This window comes from Aotus nancymaae, unplaced genomic scaffold (assembly GCF_030222135.1).
Source record: "Aotus nancymaae isolate 86718 unplaced genomic scaffold, 86718_ANA_hifiasm-v0.15.2.pri h1tg000033l, whole genome shotgun sequence".
NCBI lineage: Eukaryota > Metazoa > Chordata > Mammalia > Primates > Aotidae > Aotus > Aotus nancymaae.
In genome coordinates, this window is record NW_026988447.1 from 440,634 (window position 1) to 456,422 (window position 15,789).

Here is a 15,789-nt window from a genome sequence, read left to right on the forward strand (position 1 = left end):
CAGAGTTCAAACATATTACTAGGTTATAAGTTTATAATAGCAAGAATTGATTTCACACATCAAAAGATACATTTATTTTAATAGAATAAAAATGTATTTATGTAGTAATTGCTAAATTTAAGCAATGTCTTTGTCAATATAAACATATTATTGTGAATTGACTCTGTAAATCATAGGTGAGTGTTTAAAAAGAAATATTTGCAAAAAATAGTCAATAGTTTCTAAATGGGTTATATAGGAAAAGAGAAAATGTTAAGTCTATTCAAGACATAAGCAATCTGCCCTTGTTCAAAGGCTAGTCAATTCTAAGGGATGCAAGAATCAATACTATGCACTTCTATCAGCTCAACACAGCCACTCTCCTAGCTGCACATTCTGTATTGCTGACAGCATGAACTATGCAACATCAAGAATCACCTTAAATTCAACAGAAATCCCTCTGTACGTTTGGAGGCTCAATTCAAGAAAGACATACATGTGAACTGAAATTCTTATATTTTAATTGTGGTATAATTATGTGTGCACAATATAAAATTTACCATTTTAATCATTTTTATGTGTACAGTTCTGTGCATTAAGTACATTCACATTATTGTCCAACAATGACTGTATTTTTAAAGAGAATATTTTTCTCCTGCCCAAAATAACATATGCTTAACACAGATAACTTTTTAAAGGAACAAAGAAGAAATAAAAACTATTTGCAAACTCAGCAGGTAGAAATAAGCATCAATTTGATATATATTCTTCCATAAATTTGTTTCTAATGTACATAATTAAAAATTTGGATATTCTCATACCACTGACTTTTGATCTGCCTTAAAATTTTTATGATATATTGTAAAACATTTTCTCAAATCAGAATTCTCTTTAAGTTTTCAAAATTTATTTTGTTTCCAATTTTCATTATTTTAATAAACAGCTACCTTTATGCACACTCAGATAATTGTTCTGGGATAAATACCTGGGCAAAAGTGCAGGTACATTTTGTAAAGCATAATACAAATTACCCAGTGTTCTTCAAAAAGATTATTTTAATTTCTACTTTGAGGAATCGTTATCTTTATGATCACTTGATATTAACATTCAATTCCATCTTTACTAATATGACAGGTGAAACATGACAAAATTTTTGTTAGTCTAAATAGCATTTATCTGATAAAGAATAAGATTAAACAACTTCATATATTAATTGAATATCTACTTGCATTGATATTCTACTTCAATAAATTTTCTACTTTCTCAGTCATTTTCTGCTGTGGGGTGAATCTTTAGTTATTGGTTTATAACAACTCTCTACATATGACTAACCCAATGGTCCCTCATCCTTATGTGTTATAATAGTCTCCAATTTCATTTTTATTTATGCACTTTGTATTTTTATAAAATTAATTTTATATGGATAATCTGAACAAGTTATTTTAAATTTTCTTATTTTCAACTCATGTATTCAGCATATCTTTTTCAAAAAGAAAAATAAAGCACTGTTTTCTTTAGAAAATATTCAATATGAAGTAAAAATTGTTTAATTTTCACATATCCTTTAAAATGATTTAAATATTATTTACCAAAAAAAATCAATTTTCCCAATTTATTTGAAAAATGATCCTTATAAGTGTAAGACAGAAGTCTTCTATGCCCTCAGGCATAATTCTGGTCTTTTTAGTTTGTCCATTGATACAGAAGCCTTTTTTGACATTGAATTACTGATGTTTCAGAATATTTTTCTACTATCTTATAGAGCAATCCACTACCCTGCATTGCCATTGTTTGTGACTTTGCCATGGTTATACCAACTATTTTATTTTTAAGATAAACTCCAGAAAAATTTGGTCTAGTACGAAACAAAAATCTATTGGAAGTTTATTTGGAATTACTATACATTAATTTGAGAACTGATAATTTATAACCCTATACTTTTACATTTCGGTTCATGATGTGCTATTTTGTTTATTTTAGTCCCACAGTAAAGTTTCTGGTTTTCTAAAATATGTTATATTTTAATATATTTGTTTTTATTTGAATACCTCTAGTCTTGCTTAATTTTTGGTTATTTTGAATTTTAGAGAAAAAAATTTCGTATAACTAAAGAAATATTTAGTAATTAGCTCTGCCAAATGTCAGATGCCTCGCATATGATGTTAGATAGGTTACTCAATTCTTTCTCAACTTCAGTTTCTTTGATAATTCTAGTACTGACCTCAGTAGGGTGTGAGGAGATTAGAGAAGCTTGGCACAGAACCTAACATAGTGTAGGCACTCAGGAAATACTAGGTTTTTTCTATTTATTGTATTTTTTTAAAAAATCCTGCTACTCCTAATTATTCAATTGTTTATCACTAAACATATACATTGAATTCTAATTCACTCAGTATTTGTGAAAATTTTGAGAACTTTTTTTTAATTTTGACCTATCATTTTTCAAATGTTTAACATATTTTATAACATTGAAATACTCTCATATTATTCAAATCAAAAGAACTTTAGGCCAGTCATGGTGGCTCACACCTGTAATCCCAGCACATTGGGAGGCCGAGGCAGGTGAATCACTTGAGCTCAGAAGTTCAAGACCAGCCTGAGCAACATGGTGAAACCCTGTCCCTAATAAAAATACAAAAATTAGCCAGGTGAGGTGGTAAGCACCTGTAATCCCTGCTACTCAGGAGGCTAAGTCACAAGAATTGTTTGAACCGGACAGAGAAATTTGCAGTGAGCCAAGATTGTGCCATTGCACTCCAGCCTGGGCAACAGAGCAAGACTCCATCTCAAAAAAAAAAAAAAAAAAGTTGCAATTGCCATAATTTATAAAATTTATAAAAGATACAGATTGATTTAACTTATTTATATGACAGCCATGTGGTTATATTCATCTAATAAGCTGTATATAGGTCTATTTTTATTGCATGGTATAAGATGTGCCTTTCGGAATTTTACTTGTTTTTAAAAAAAATGAATAGGCTTCACAGTGTTTGTAATATTTTTAAGATACATTTTATTACATGAGAGGTATCCATGAATTTGGGAAAACTGCCTTGAGAAATCATCTTGAGCAGCTTCATTTTATGAATATTTCTTTGTTCATTCATTTTATATGGGTATTAACTTATCAAATTTTTAGTGCTCATTAAATCACTTTTGATAACTTAATGTCCAAAACTGTACATTTAAAATATTTGAAATGAAGGTATTTTTGCAAGCTTTGATTTATAACAAAGGTGAATGTGCAGCCAACTATATCCAGTGAAACTATACTTTCATAAATTGAAGTAGAAAACCCATTTTCAAACAGAAAAAAAAAAACAAAATGTAAATTTTAAGAATAATCTGTAATGTAACCTATAGGCAGGACAAAAATAAGCCATAATAAAAGTCAGAAAAATGAGCAGAAATGCTGAACAAAAATATTTAGTTAAATATTTAACAAATGGTGTTGAGGAAAATGGATATCCACATGTACAAGAATTGAATTGGACACTTATCTTACAACATTAAAAAATTAACACAGCATTAAATAAAGAACTAAACATAAGAACTTAAAACTATAGAACTCATAGAAAAAAAGTAGGGGAAAAACTTCATGCCATTGTATATAGCTATGATTTCTTGGATATGACACCAAAAGCACAGACAATAAAACTAAAAGTAGACAAGGGGTATGACATCAAACTCTATCATTTTTGTTCATCAGAAGACACAATCAACAGTGTGAAAATACAACCTGCTAAAGAGGAGAAAATATGTGTAAATCACTTCTCTAATAAGTGCCTAATAACCAGAATATATAAAAACTTCTACAGTTGAACAACAAAATCAAATAATCTGATTTAAACATTGGCAAAAGACTTGAATAAAGATTTCTACAAAGACGATATACAAAGAGCCATTAAGCACACAAAAAGACACCCAAGTAATCACTAGAAGATGTGCACTAGTCATCAGAAAAATTCAAATCAAAACCATAATGAGACATCACCTGACACATAGCAGGATGGCTACTATCAAAACAACAGAAAATAACAAGTGTTGGTGAGGATGGAAATAAATTAGAACCCTGATGCACTCTTAGGATTCTGAAATAATGCAACCACTATAGAAAAGAGCATAAATGTTCTTCAAAAACTTAAACATAGAACTACCTTATGATTCAGGAACCTCATTTCTGGATAGATACCAAAATAATTGAAAACAGGGTGTCTGAGAGATATTTGCAATCTCGGGTGCCTATCAGCACTATTCAAAATGGTCAAGAGATAGAAGCAACCCAAATGTCTACCAGTGAATGAAAACATAAAGAAAATGTGGTGTATTCATACAGTGGGATATTATTCAGGCTTTAAAAGTAAATCCTGTCACATGGATGAACCTTGAGGACATTACGCTAAGTGAGATAATCCAGTCACAAAGGGACAAATACTCTATGATTCCAATCATATGAGGTATCTCAAATTCACAGAAACAGAATGTAGAATGATGATTGCCAGGCGCAAAGGGATGGAGGGAAAAGGGATTTGTTGGGTTTAATAAGTATAGAGTTACAGTTTTGCAAGATGAAAAGGTTCTAGAGATCTGTTTCACAACAATGTGAATATACTTAACATACTGAACAGTACAGCTAAAAATAGTTAAGGTGGTAAATTTCATGCTGTGTAGTTTTTACCATAACGATATTGTAGTTTATTTTGGGACAATAAATAATGAAAATCCTTGGTAGTACTTTCACATGTAAAAATAATGTTAAGTGCAAAAGACAACAGTGTTTCATTTGTGTGATTTAAAAAAAGGCATCAACAAACATGCAAAATATTGTCTTATAAAAAGGGAATAATCTTAAATGTTTTAAGATCCTTTTTTGAATTTGGAAGAGGCTAAAAATACCAATTAAATATAACTTTGTTAAGAATGAAAGCTGGTAGAAAGAGGGTACCAAATGATAGAATACCCATTTATAACTTTCAAACCAAAAGAGAGAAAAATATGAAATGAGAAAAAAGCTGTTTTGATTACAGTCAACTTGTAATATAGTTTGAAGTCAGGTAGCATGATGCTTTCAGCTTTCTTTTTTGTTTTATGTTTTTGTTTTTGTTTTTGTCAAGATTGTCTTGGCTATGCAGCCTCTTTTTTGGTTCCATATGAAGTTTAGCATGGTACTGGTACCAAAACAGAGTTATAGACCAACGGAACAGAACAGAGACCTTAGAAAGAATGCCAGACAACTACAACCATCTGATCTTCGACAAACCTGACAAAAACAAGCAATGGGGAAAGGATTCCCTATTTAATAAGTGGTGCTGGGAAAACTGGCTAGCCATATGCAGAAAGCTGAAACTGGATCCCTTCCTTAAATCTTATACAAAAATTAACTCCAGATGGATTAAAGATTTAAACATAAGACCTTACACCATAAAAACTCTAGAAGAAAACCTATGCAATACCATTCAGGACATAGGCATGGGCAAGAACTTCATGACTAAAACATCAAAAGAAATGGCAACAAAAGCTAAAATAGACAAATGGGATCTAATTAAACTTAAGAGCTTCTGCACAGTCAAAGAAACTAACACTACAGTGAACCGGCAACCAATAGAATGGGAAAAATTTTTTGCAATCTACCCATCTGACAAAAGGCTAATATCCAGAATCTATGAACTTAAACAAATTTACAAGAAGGAAACACACAATCCCATCAAAAAGTGGGCAAAGGATACGAACAGACACTATTCAAAAGAAGATATTTATGCAGTCAACCACAAACATATGAAAAAAAGCTCATCATCACTGGTCATTAGAAAAATGCAAATTACAACCCTGGAGAAATAAAAATTCCATTTGACCCAGCAATCCCATTACTGGGTATATATCCAAAGGATTATAAATTGTTCTACTATAAGGACACATGCACACGAATGTTCATTGCAGCATAGTTTACAATAGCAGAGACCTGGAACCAACCCAAATGCCCATCGATGATAGACTGGACAGAGAAAATGTGGCACATATACACCATGGAATATTCTCAGCAAACTGACACAAGAACAGAAAATCAAACACCGCATGTTCTCACTCATAGGCAGGTGTTGAACAATGAGAACACATGGACACAGGGAGGGAAGCATCACACACTGGGGTCTGTTGGGGGAAAATAGGGGAGAGACAGTGGGGGGTGGGGAGTTGGGGAGAGATAGCATGGGGAGAAATGACAGATATAGGTGAAGGGGAGGAAGGCAGCAAATCACACTGCCATGTGTGTACCTATGCAACAATCTTGCATGTTCTTCACATGTACCCCAAAACCTAAAATGCAATAAAAAAAAAGAGTAAGTGACCAAAAAAAAAAAAAGAAAAAGAAAAATACAAATTAAAATCACAATGAGATACCACCCCACACCAGTTAGAATGGCAATCATTAAAAAAATCAGGAGATAACAGATGCTGGAGAGGATGTGGAGAAATAGGAATGCTTTTACACTGTTAGTGGGAGTGTAAATTACTTCAACCATTGTAGAAGACAGTGTGGTGATTTCTCAAGAATCTAAAACTAGAAATACCATTTTACCCAGCAATCCCATTATTGGATATATACCCAAAGGATTATAAATCATTCTATTGTAAAGACACACATGCACACACATGTTTACTGCAGCACTGTTTACAATAGCAAAGATTTGGAACCAACCCAAATGTCCATCGATGATAGACTGAATAAAGAAAATGTGGCACATATACACGATGGAATACTATGCACCATAAAAAAGATGAGTTCATGTCCTTTTGCAGGGACATGGATGAAACTGGAAACGATCATTCTCAGCAAACTGACACAAGAACAGAAAAGCAAACACCGCATGTTCTTACTCATAAGTGGGTGTTGAACAATAAGAACACAGGGACACAGGGAGAGGAACATCACACACAGGGGTATGTTGGGGGGTAGGGTTTAGGGGAGGAATAGCAGCGGGTGAGGGGATTGGGGAGGGATAGCATTAGGAGAAATACCTAATGTAGATGACGGGGCGATGGATGCAGCAAACCACCACCAGAGCATGTGTATACCTATGTAACAAACCTGCATAATCTTCACATGTTCCCCCAAACTTAAAGTATAATAAATAAATTTTTAAAAAAGAAATAAGACAAAAGCAAAATGTAATTCAATACATAAGAAGGCAAAGGGGGAGAACAAAAAAGGCATGGATCGCAATGTAAACAAGAAACAAAAACACACCAATAGTCACAATAAATAGAACTACAATAAGCACACTAACTAAAGACAAAGCTTGCCATCATCGATTAAACAAAAAATAAACTGGACTGTAGACTGTCTAAAACGCACCAATAGTCATGATAAACAGAACTACAATTAGCACTATAACTAAAAACAAAACCTGCCATTCACTGACTAAATAAAAATAAACGGAATTGGATACCTGAAACAAAAGGTTGGAAATTATTGAACGTCTAGAGCAGGACAAAGATATACCTGGTAAAGATATTAATCAAAAGGTAAGTGTAGCTTCCTTAATAATAGACAAAATAGAGTTTTACCTGACCCATTTCTAGAAATAAAGAAACTCATTATACAGTGATAACAGTTTAATACATCAGAGAGATAAAATATTATAAACACGTATATAAAATGATATAGCGTAAATTAAAACAAAAATTAATAAGGCTGTAAAGGCAATTAACAAATCTACCATAGTGACAAGTATTAATATCTGATAAATCAAACAGACACAACAATAATATAGAGACTATATGAATATCACAATTAAGATGAATGTACCCAACCATTGCACAAAACATATTTTTAAAGCAAAGATTAGTCTTATGAATACTGGTCACTTCCAAGGTCATATCAGGCTGAAGCTATTGTGAAGACTGACACACAATAATGGTCCTTTACCTAAATGTGACACAAGGAGAGATAAATAGGAAAGGATGATTGAAAAAACAACGTTTGCAAAGAAGAAAAACACATTACAGAAAAAAGATGTGGGTTAAGGAGAAATAACAAACAGAAAAAATTAGAATTGAAACATAACAAATACTCTATTTTAAACTGGTGGAATTCAGGTGAGGTAGTTCTGAAGGGAAAATTACAGCCTTCAAGGTTTACATTGGAAAAGAAAACATGCTTTAAATTAATGAGTTAAATTCCCAGCCAAGAAGTAAGAAAAAAAAAAAATCCAGCAGAATGAAACCAAATATTAGGAGAAAGAGAATAAGAAAATAATAAAGACACAAGGATTAATATGAGTTAATATTGTTCATTGGCCTCTTATAACAATCCAATTTATTCACTAATCATCATAAATAATATTAAGAAAAATAATAGAGAAAATGATAGTTTTTTCTTCCTATTTGCAACATTTTTAGAAATATAGTTTTATAGATAATTATACATACAAGTAAAGTAAATTAACTCTGAATGCTAATGGGGAGAGTTTTGAAATTGGACAGGAGAAATGTTTTTCCTAGATATTAACTTGCTCTTGTGAAACAATTTAATTGGGTTAATCTTGCTCCCAAGCTTTTCATATTGTATGAGGTTTTCTAACTCTTTTTAAAAGAACTGAAATAGAAAATTGATCAACGCCTATAACCATATTACAACAAACTTACAATTCTTAAATTAAAAATAACTATACCAAGAGCTATGCACGCATTCATGTATTACAAGTCAGTTGTAACTTTTTGCATCTAGAAATTATTTATGTTACATGAGTGTTTGATTCAGAGTTTCCACTGTGAATATTACAAAAACCTAGACAACTCCATACCATGATTATCTCCTAATAGCATTCAGTTATCATAGGAACATCAAACTTGTTTTAAAAAGTTGCAATTGCGTTACCACCACAGCTAATGAGAGTACTTGAATTCTTCCAGCTAAATAAGAATCAAAGGCAAACTACAAACTACCCATAGGTAGTTTTTCAACTCATTTCCCCCTTTCCATTCTCCCCCATCTAATAGCCTTCAGTGTCTATTATTCCCATGTTTGTATCTACGAGTGCTCAATATTTAGCTCCTACTTATAAATGAGAACTTGTGGTATTTAAATTTCTGTTCCTGCATTTATTCATTCAGGATTATGGCCTTCAGCTCCATCCATGTTGCTACAAGGACATGAGTTCATTCTTTTTTTATGGCTGTGTAGTATTCCATAGTGTATACGTACCACATTTTCTTTATCCAATCCACCACTGATGGGCGTCTAGGTTGATTCCACGTCTTTGCTATTGTAAATACTTTTTAATTTCTTCTTGAGTAAGAACTTAGTAGCAATATTTTGTAGAAATTTTGCCCATTTTATTCAATGTTTTTAAGTTACTGATATAATGTTCACAAGATTCTTTTATTCTCATTTTGTTGTCTGAAGACTCTATGGTTATAATAATCTTTTAAAATCTTTTTTCCGAAACGTTAGATAATTGTGCTTTCTCTATTATTCTTCACCTTTCTTGATCAAACATCTTTTCATCTATTTCCTTGGGATTTGTTTTTGTCTATTTTTTTTTTCGAGACAGAGTTTTACTTGTATCACCCAGACTGGAGTGCAGTGACGCAATCTTGGCTTGCTGCAACCTCCACCTACTAGGGTCAAGTGATTCTCCTGCCTCAGACTTCCAAGTAGATGGGATCGCAGGCACTTGCCAACATGCCCAGCTAATTTTTGTATTTTTAGTAGAGACGGGGCTTCACCATGTTGACCAGGCTGGACTCAGACTCCTGGTCTCAAGTGATCCACTCGGCCTCCCACAGTGTTGGACTTACAGGTGTGAGCCACCATGCCCAGCCTTGTTGTTTTTTTGTTTGTTTGTTTGTTTGTTGGTTTTCAGTCTTGCTCTGTCACCCAGACTGGAGTGCAGTGGTGGGATCTCACCTCACTGAAGCCTCCCCATCCCTGGTTCCGGTTCAAGTGATTCTCATGTATCAGCACCCCGGAAGAGCTGGGATTACAGCTTTGTGTCACCATGACAAGCTAATTTTTGTATTTTTTAGTAGAGATGGGGTTTTGCCACATTGGCCAAGTTGGTCTCAAACTCATGACTTCCAGTGATCCTCCCACCTAGACCTCCCAAAGTGCTGGGATTACAGGCATGAGCCACCTCACCTGATGCATTTCCTTGCTTTTTTTTTTTTTAAGTTAATTCTAACTATCAACTTTGTTCATGCTTCCTATCATATGTTATTTTCATGTCATTAATTTTATCTTTTACCATTTCCTTTTTAAATATCTTTCTTTTGTTTTATTGTTCTTTTTCTAACCTCTTCATATGGTTGTCTAGGCTCATTAGTTTGGGGTCTTTCACATTTCCTAATGTAAGTATTTAAGTCTGTGAATTTTCTTTCAACTAAGTACTACTCTAGTTGCATTTTACAGGACTGGTATTCAATATTTTTCTTATATTATAGTTGAAAATAGTTTACAATTTTCATTACAATTTTTTCCTGGTTGAACTGGACATTTAGATGTATATTTTAATATGGGGATTTTTAAAATGTCTTTCTGACGCTAATTTTTACTACAATTGCTTTTGTATCTGAGAGTATAATTTGTATTATTTCATCTCTTCTATTGAATTAAAATTTTTTAAATTATATCTTTCAAAAAAAATCCTGGAGTTTAAGCAATTTCCATTATGAATTTTCTGAACTTTTTAGTCTATTTGAAAGATCAAACAAAAAGAAAGGATAAAGCAAATTTATATTTGAAGTGAGGTGAACATTTGTACTTATATGAGAGTAAAATAGTAGGCTTGATGGTATAAACTACCTTCTCCCCTGGGGTCACAGAAACTCTCCAGATGCAGTGTGTGTAAGAAGGATAGCCATTAGGAAATCCTGGAGAAGAAAGGTTGCCATTGGATTCTTGTAGGGTTTCTCCACATGCTGAAATGAAAAAAGATATAAGATCATTTCTTAATTTATATAAAAGACATGAATATCATAAATAAAGCCTTGAAGGGTTTTGGTATTAAATAAGACTAAATATTTGTATTTTATCGAAGTAGTTTCTTTTCTAAGTAAATTTCTTTTTATGTCCGTCTTACCGAAATTCCAGTGTATTTAATGGCATCACTATGGTGAATCACTGTACAAAATTTTAAGATAAATAATCTGGCATTCATAAAATTCTTCCTCATTGAAACCATTCTCATTCATTTCCAAGGAGCCAGTAGCCACTCTAAAGTACACCCATATTCAGATTCAGGCCAGTGATATCTTCATGATATGGTTCTGGGACCATGTGAAACCTTTCACTAACATATTTGATTTAAATTGAGGTTAAGTTTAAGTGAATACCATATCAAGTTTTAAAAATATTAAATAATAACTAATGAGTGGTCAACAAAGTTTCTAAGAAAATATCCAACACAATAAACATTTTTCAAAATAAGTATATATATATATATATACACATCATGGAAGATTTAAATTTTCCAAAAAGATACATATACTTATTTACTTTTCTCTGTTGATGTTAAGTAAAAATTGCTGAAAAAGCAACTTGTGTATTTTCCTCTTACTATGTTTGTTTAATTCCCTGGAACCAATTATCAGTCATTTGAAATAGCAAATTACTAGCGGCACAGCATCAGGCTCTGTGTTCATCCAAGGCTAGTTCTCAGCACCATTCTACAATGGGCTTCCCTGTTGCTCTTGCAAGACATGCTATGTGCCACATGAACCTAGGCTGCTTGAAGCATCCTCGGCTTAAGAATAATTCCTCCACTGCAGCCAGTCCTCTTTACAACCTTCACTCAACAATTTGAAAGAACAGTTTCTTCCCTCTGAAGGACACTGTAATCAAAACGGAGCTATTATCTCATTCCAGGGCCTTAGCTACCAGCAGGTGAACTCTCATCTCATCGAATTCTCAATAAATTATAAATGGATCTGGATAGCTTGTGTTAAATAAAGAAAGATAGTGAATTCAAAAACAAAGCATAGAGCTCTAAAAATAGACATGATATAAATATTTATTCAGAAAAATAGGTATTATGTTTGTATGACACAATAAATTTAAAGTAGGAGTAAGTAATTTTAGTCTGATGAGCAGGCAGACAAAAGCAACTTTAGGACAAAATAAAAAAGCTCAAAGTCAAGAATACATAAGTCAGCACTGTTCTATAAATCATCTAGGGCACTTCATAAATGTAAGGTTAAAAGAAGTCTTAGAAAAATGAAAATGTACTTGGATTTTATTAATGCAAACAATGTGCTTCTAAATAGGATCAGTAAAATGCTAAATAATGATTTGGGAATTGTGTTTCTATTAAAAAAAAATCTATAATTAACAGCAGTTTGAGACTAAATTCTGTAACAACTTAAAATCCCAGCAAGTCACAGAGAATGCCAGTACTGAATTTCCCAAAGTGCAATTAAATAAATTAAATATATTTAATCCATAAAAGTATGCATACAATACTGTTCTGATTAAGGAGATACATACTTGCTAAACAAAATACAACATACACTAAAAATTAATGTCTATAATATAGTGCCTGATTATAATGCAAGAAGTACAAACATGTATACTGAAGTTGTGGGAATTACTTGTGAATTTTCTTCAATAAATGTGATTGTCCCAGGCTAGCTGACCCCTGCTACATAAGATGTTTCAGAATTTGCTGATTTATTCTCAGATACAAAAGTCAAACTTTACTATTTTTAAAAACTAAAGGAAAATTACCAAGAAATGTTGGCACTACTAATTCAAAATGCTTAGACTGTCCGTTGACAGCAAGGTGAGTTGATAAGATGACATAAGTTTTTTAAAACTTAATTTAATTTAATTTTAGAGACAGTCTCAATTTATCACTTAAGCTGGAGTGCAGTGGTGCAATCTCAGCTTACTGCAGCCTCCACCTCCTAGGCTCAAGCAATTATCTTGCATCAGTCTCACAAATAGCTGAGATTACAGGTGTGAGCCATCACTCCCAGCTAATTTTTGTATTTTTAGTAGAGATGGGGGTTTCACCATGTTGAACAGACTTGGTCTCGCCGCTTGTGGAGCTATGTGATCTGGCAATAGATGAGGGTGTGTTACAGTAGTAGAGTGCCAGAGTTCTAAGGGATCATATTCTTTCTTAATACAACAGTGCATAAAGAGAGCTTCCTCTCCTGTCTCTCAGACTAAGAGCAAGAAATGGCAATGAAAACAACTGCAAACTAAAAGAAACTTATCCTCATACTAACTGCTTCAAAATCTAACCTATTTCTATATTGAGCTTTTTCATAATGAGTATGCAATAACTATTTGTGGTTTCATATACCAAACTAATTTATATTTTTGGCATATATAAATAAATATAAGAATAGATTACAAGATGTTTATCAGCTATATATTTCACAAAATGAGAGTATTATGTTAAGGAAAATTTAAATGTATATATTTTAATGCCATCACTCTTCTGATACATTAAAAAATGTATATATTATTTAATAAAGTTCAGTAGTATTTATAGCCAGCCTGTTAGAAACTTGCTCTTTTGGACTCAAGGCCCCACTTGTCACAGACCATAAAAGCCACAACCCTGAATAGCTATATTCTTTAGCAGGTCAGTATTCTTTTCAAGATTAGCCTCTACAAAACAGTGCTATAAAAATGCAGATCTAATAAAGCTGAGCAAAAACTGATGAGAAAAAAAAGCTGGCATTAAAAGTAGCCAAATATATGTATTGGCTTTATTTGCCAGCATTTCTTTTATTTTTTAATTTCAACTTTTATTTTAGATACAAAGAGTACATGTATAAGACGGTTATATGGGTATGCTGCACCCAGGTAGGGAGCATAGAACCTAACCGGCAATTTTTCAACCCTTGTGGCCTCTCACTCTATCCCCTCTAGTAGTCCACAGTGTCTACTGTTTCCATGTTTATGTTCGTGTGTGCTCAATATTTAGCTCCCACTTATAAGTGAGAACATGCACTATTTGCTTTTCTGTGCCTGTGTTAGTTAATTTAGGATTATGGCCCCCAGTTCCATCCATGTGGCTACAAAGGACATGACTTCATTCTGTTTATGACTGCCTAGTATTCCAGGTCTATAGGTACCACATTTTAAAAATCCAACCCAGCACTGATGGACACCTAGACTGATTCCATGCCTTTGCTATTGTCAATAGTGCAGTGATGAACGTGAGAATGCAGGCGCTCTTTTGGCAGAGCAGTCTATTTTCTTTTGGATATATACACAGGAATGGGATTGCTGGGCTGAATAGTAGTTCTGTTTTAAGTTCTTTGAGAAATCTCCAAACCACTTTCCACAGTGACTGAAGTAATTTAAAACCCATCAACAAGTATATGTGTTCCCTTTACTTTACAGCCTCAGCAGCATCTGTTGCTTTTCATCTTTTTAATAACAGCTATTCTGACTGGTGTGAGATGATGTCTCATTGTAGTTTTGATTTGCATTTCTCTGATGTTTAGTGATGATGACCATTTTTTTTCATAAGTTTGTTAGTGCTTGTATGTCTTCTTTTGAGAAGTTAACTGTTTATATCCTTTGCTTATTTTTTTAATGGGGTTATCTGTTTTACTTGTTGATTGGCTTAAGTTCTTTATAGATTCTGGATATTAGATCTTTGTCAGATGCATAGTTTGTGGATATTCGCTCTCATTCTGTAGGTTTTCTATTTGCTTTGCTGATGGTTTCTTTTGCTGTGTAGAAGCCATTTAGTTTAATTAAGTCCCACTTGTCCATTTTTATTTTTGTTGCAACTGCTTTTGAGGACTTAGTCATAAATTCTTTCCCAAGGCCGATGTCCAGAATAGTGATTCCTAGGTTTTATTTAAGGGTTCTTATAGTTCGAGGTCTTACATTTAAATCTTTAATTCATCTTGAGTTAATTTTTGTATATAGTTGTATATGGTGAAAGGTAGAGTCCAGTTTCATTCTTCTGCATATGGCTAGCCAATTATCCCAGTACCATCTGTTGAATAGGAAGTCCTTTCCCCATTGCTTGTTTCTGTCTGCCTTTCCACCAGGAATTTCTAACAAAAGAGTAAGAATAAAACAAACTCCAAAGGAGTATGCAGTTTTATAACCCCATCCTCTCTGTATGAAAATCAAACACAATCAGATCTCAATTTATATACTCTCTTCTGGGTCATTCACACATAAGTCATCCTATTTAGACTTATATATACAGTTATAAATCTTTAACTCTATTCCATTCATGTGCTTGGAGTCATTGGTAAACCTACTGTATCAGTATAACTTAATGTTGTTTGGCCCGTGGTAAGTATATTTATGCCAATATCATTGTCCTTAACCTGACAAATCGTAAGTGCACTTTGTTTAAGGAAAAGAAGAATCTTAAACATATAACCACATGCAGGGCTGAAAGCTAACTATTTCAGAAAGAGAAAGAAACAAAAAGGGAGATAGATACATCCACATGAACATAGTGGCTGAGAGGGGCAGAGAAAGAAACATAGGAAACGAGAGAGAACAAGAGAAAGGGAGGGAGCTATTTGGTGAATATGAAAAAGTCCATCTCATACCAATCAAAATGGCTATTACTAAAAAGATGAAAAGCAATAGACACTGGTGAGGCTGTGGAGAAAGAGAATGCTTACACACTGTTGTTGGAAATAAAAAGTAGTTCAGCCATCATGGAAAGGAGTTTGGAGATTTCTCAAAGAACTTAAAACACAACTACAATTCAACCCTGCCATCTTAAACTAAGCATATATCCTAAGGAAAATAGATCGTACCACCAAAAAGACACATGCACTGGTATGTTCATCATAGCACTGTTCACAATAGCAAAGACA

The 15,789-nt window shown here is 33.1% G+C and overlaps 1 protein-coding gene across 10 annotated transcripts in view; it reads right to left on the bottom strand.

Annotated features, from left to right (window-relative positions):
• Positions 1-15,789, bottom strand: part of LOC105732479 (tolloid-like protein 1) — a 256,428-nt gene that overhangs the window by 81,548 nt on the left and 159,091 nt on the right. For 9 of the 10 annotated variants that reach the window (XR_010345339.1, XM_012474568.3, XM_064383750.1 and 6 more), the window contains one exon: positions 10,781-10,896. Coding sequence is in view for 9 of the 10 variants with exons in the window: in XM_012474568.3 (XP_012329991.1) it covers positions 10,781-10,896 (116 nt within the window). In the remaining variant the exon portion in view is untranslated. Of the gene's footprint in view, positions 1-3,185; positions 3,719-10,780; positions 10,897-15,789 lie in introns of those variants that run through there. The other variant, XM_012474573.2, reaches the window with a different exon arrangement.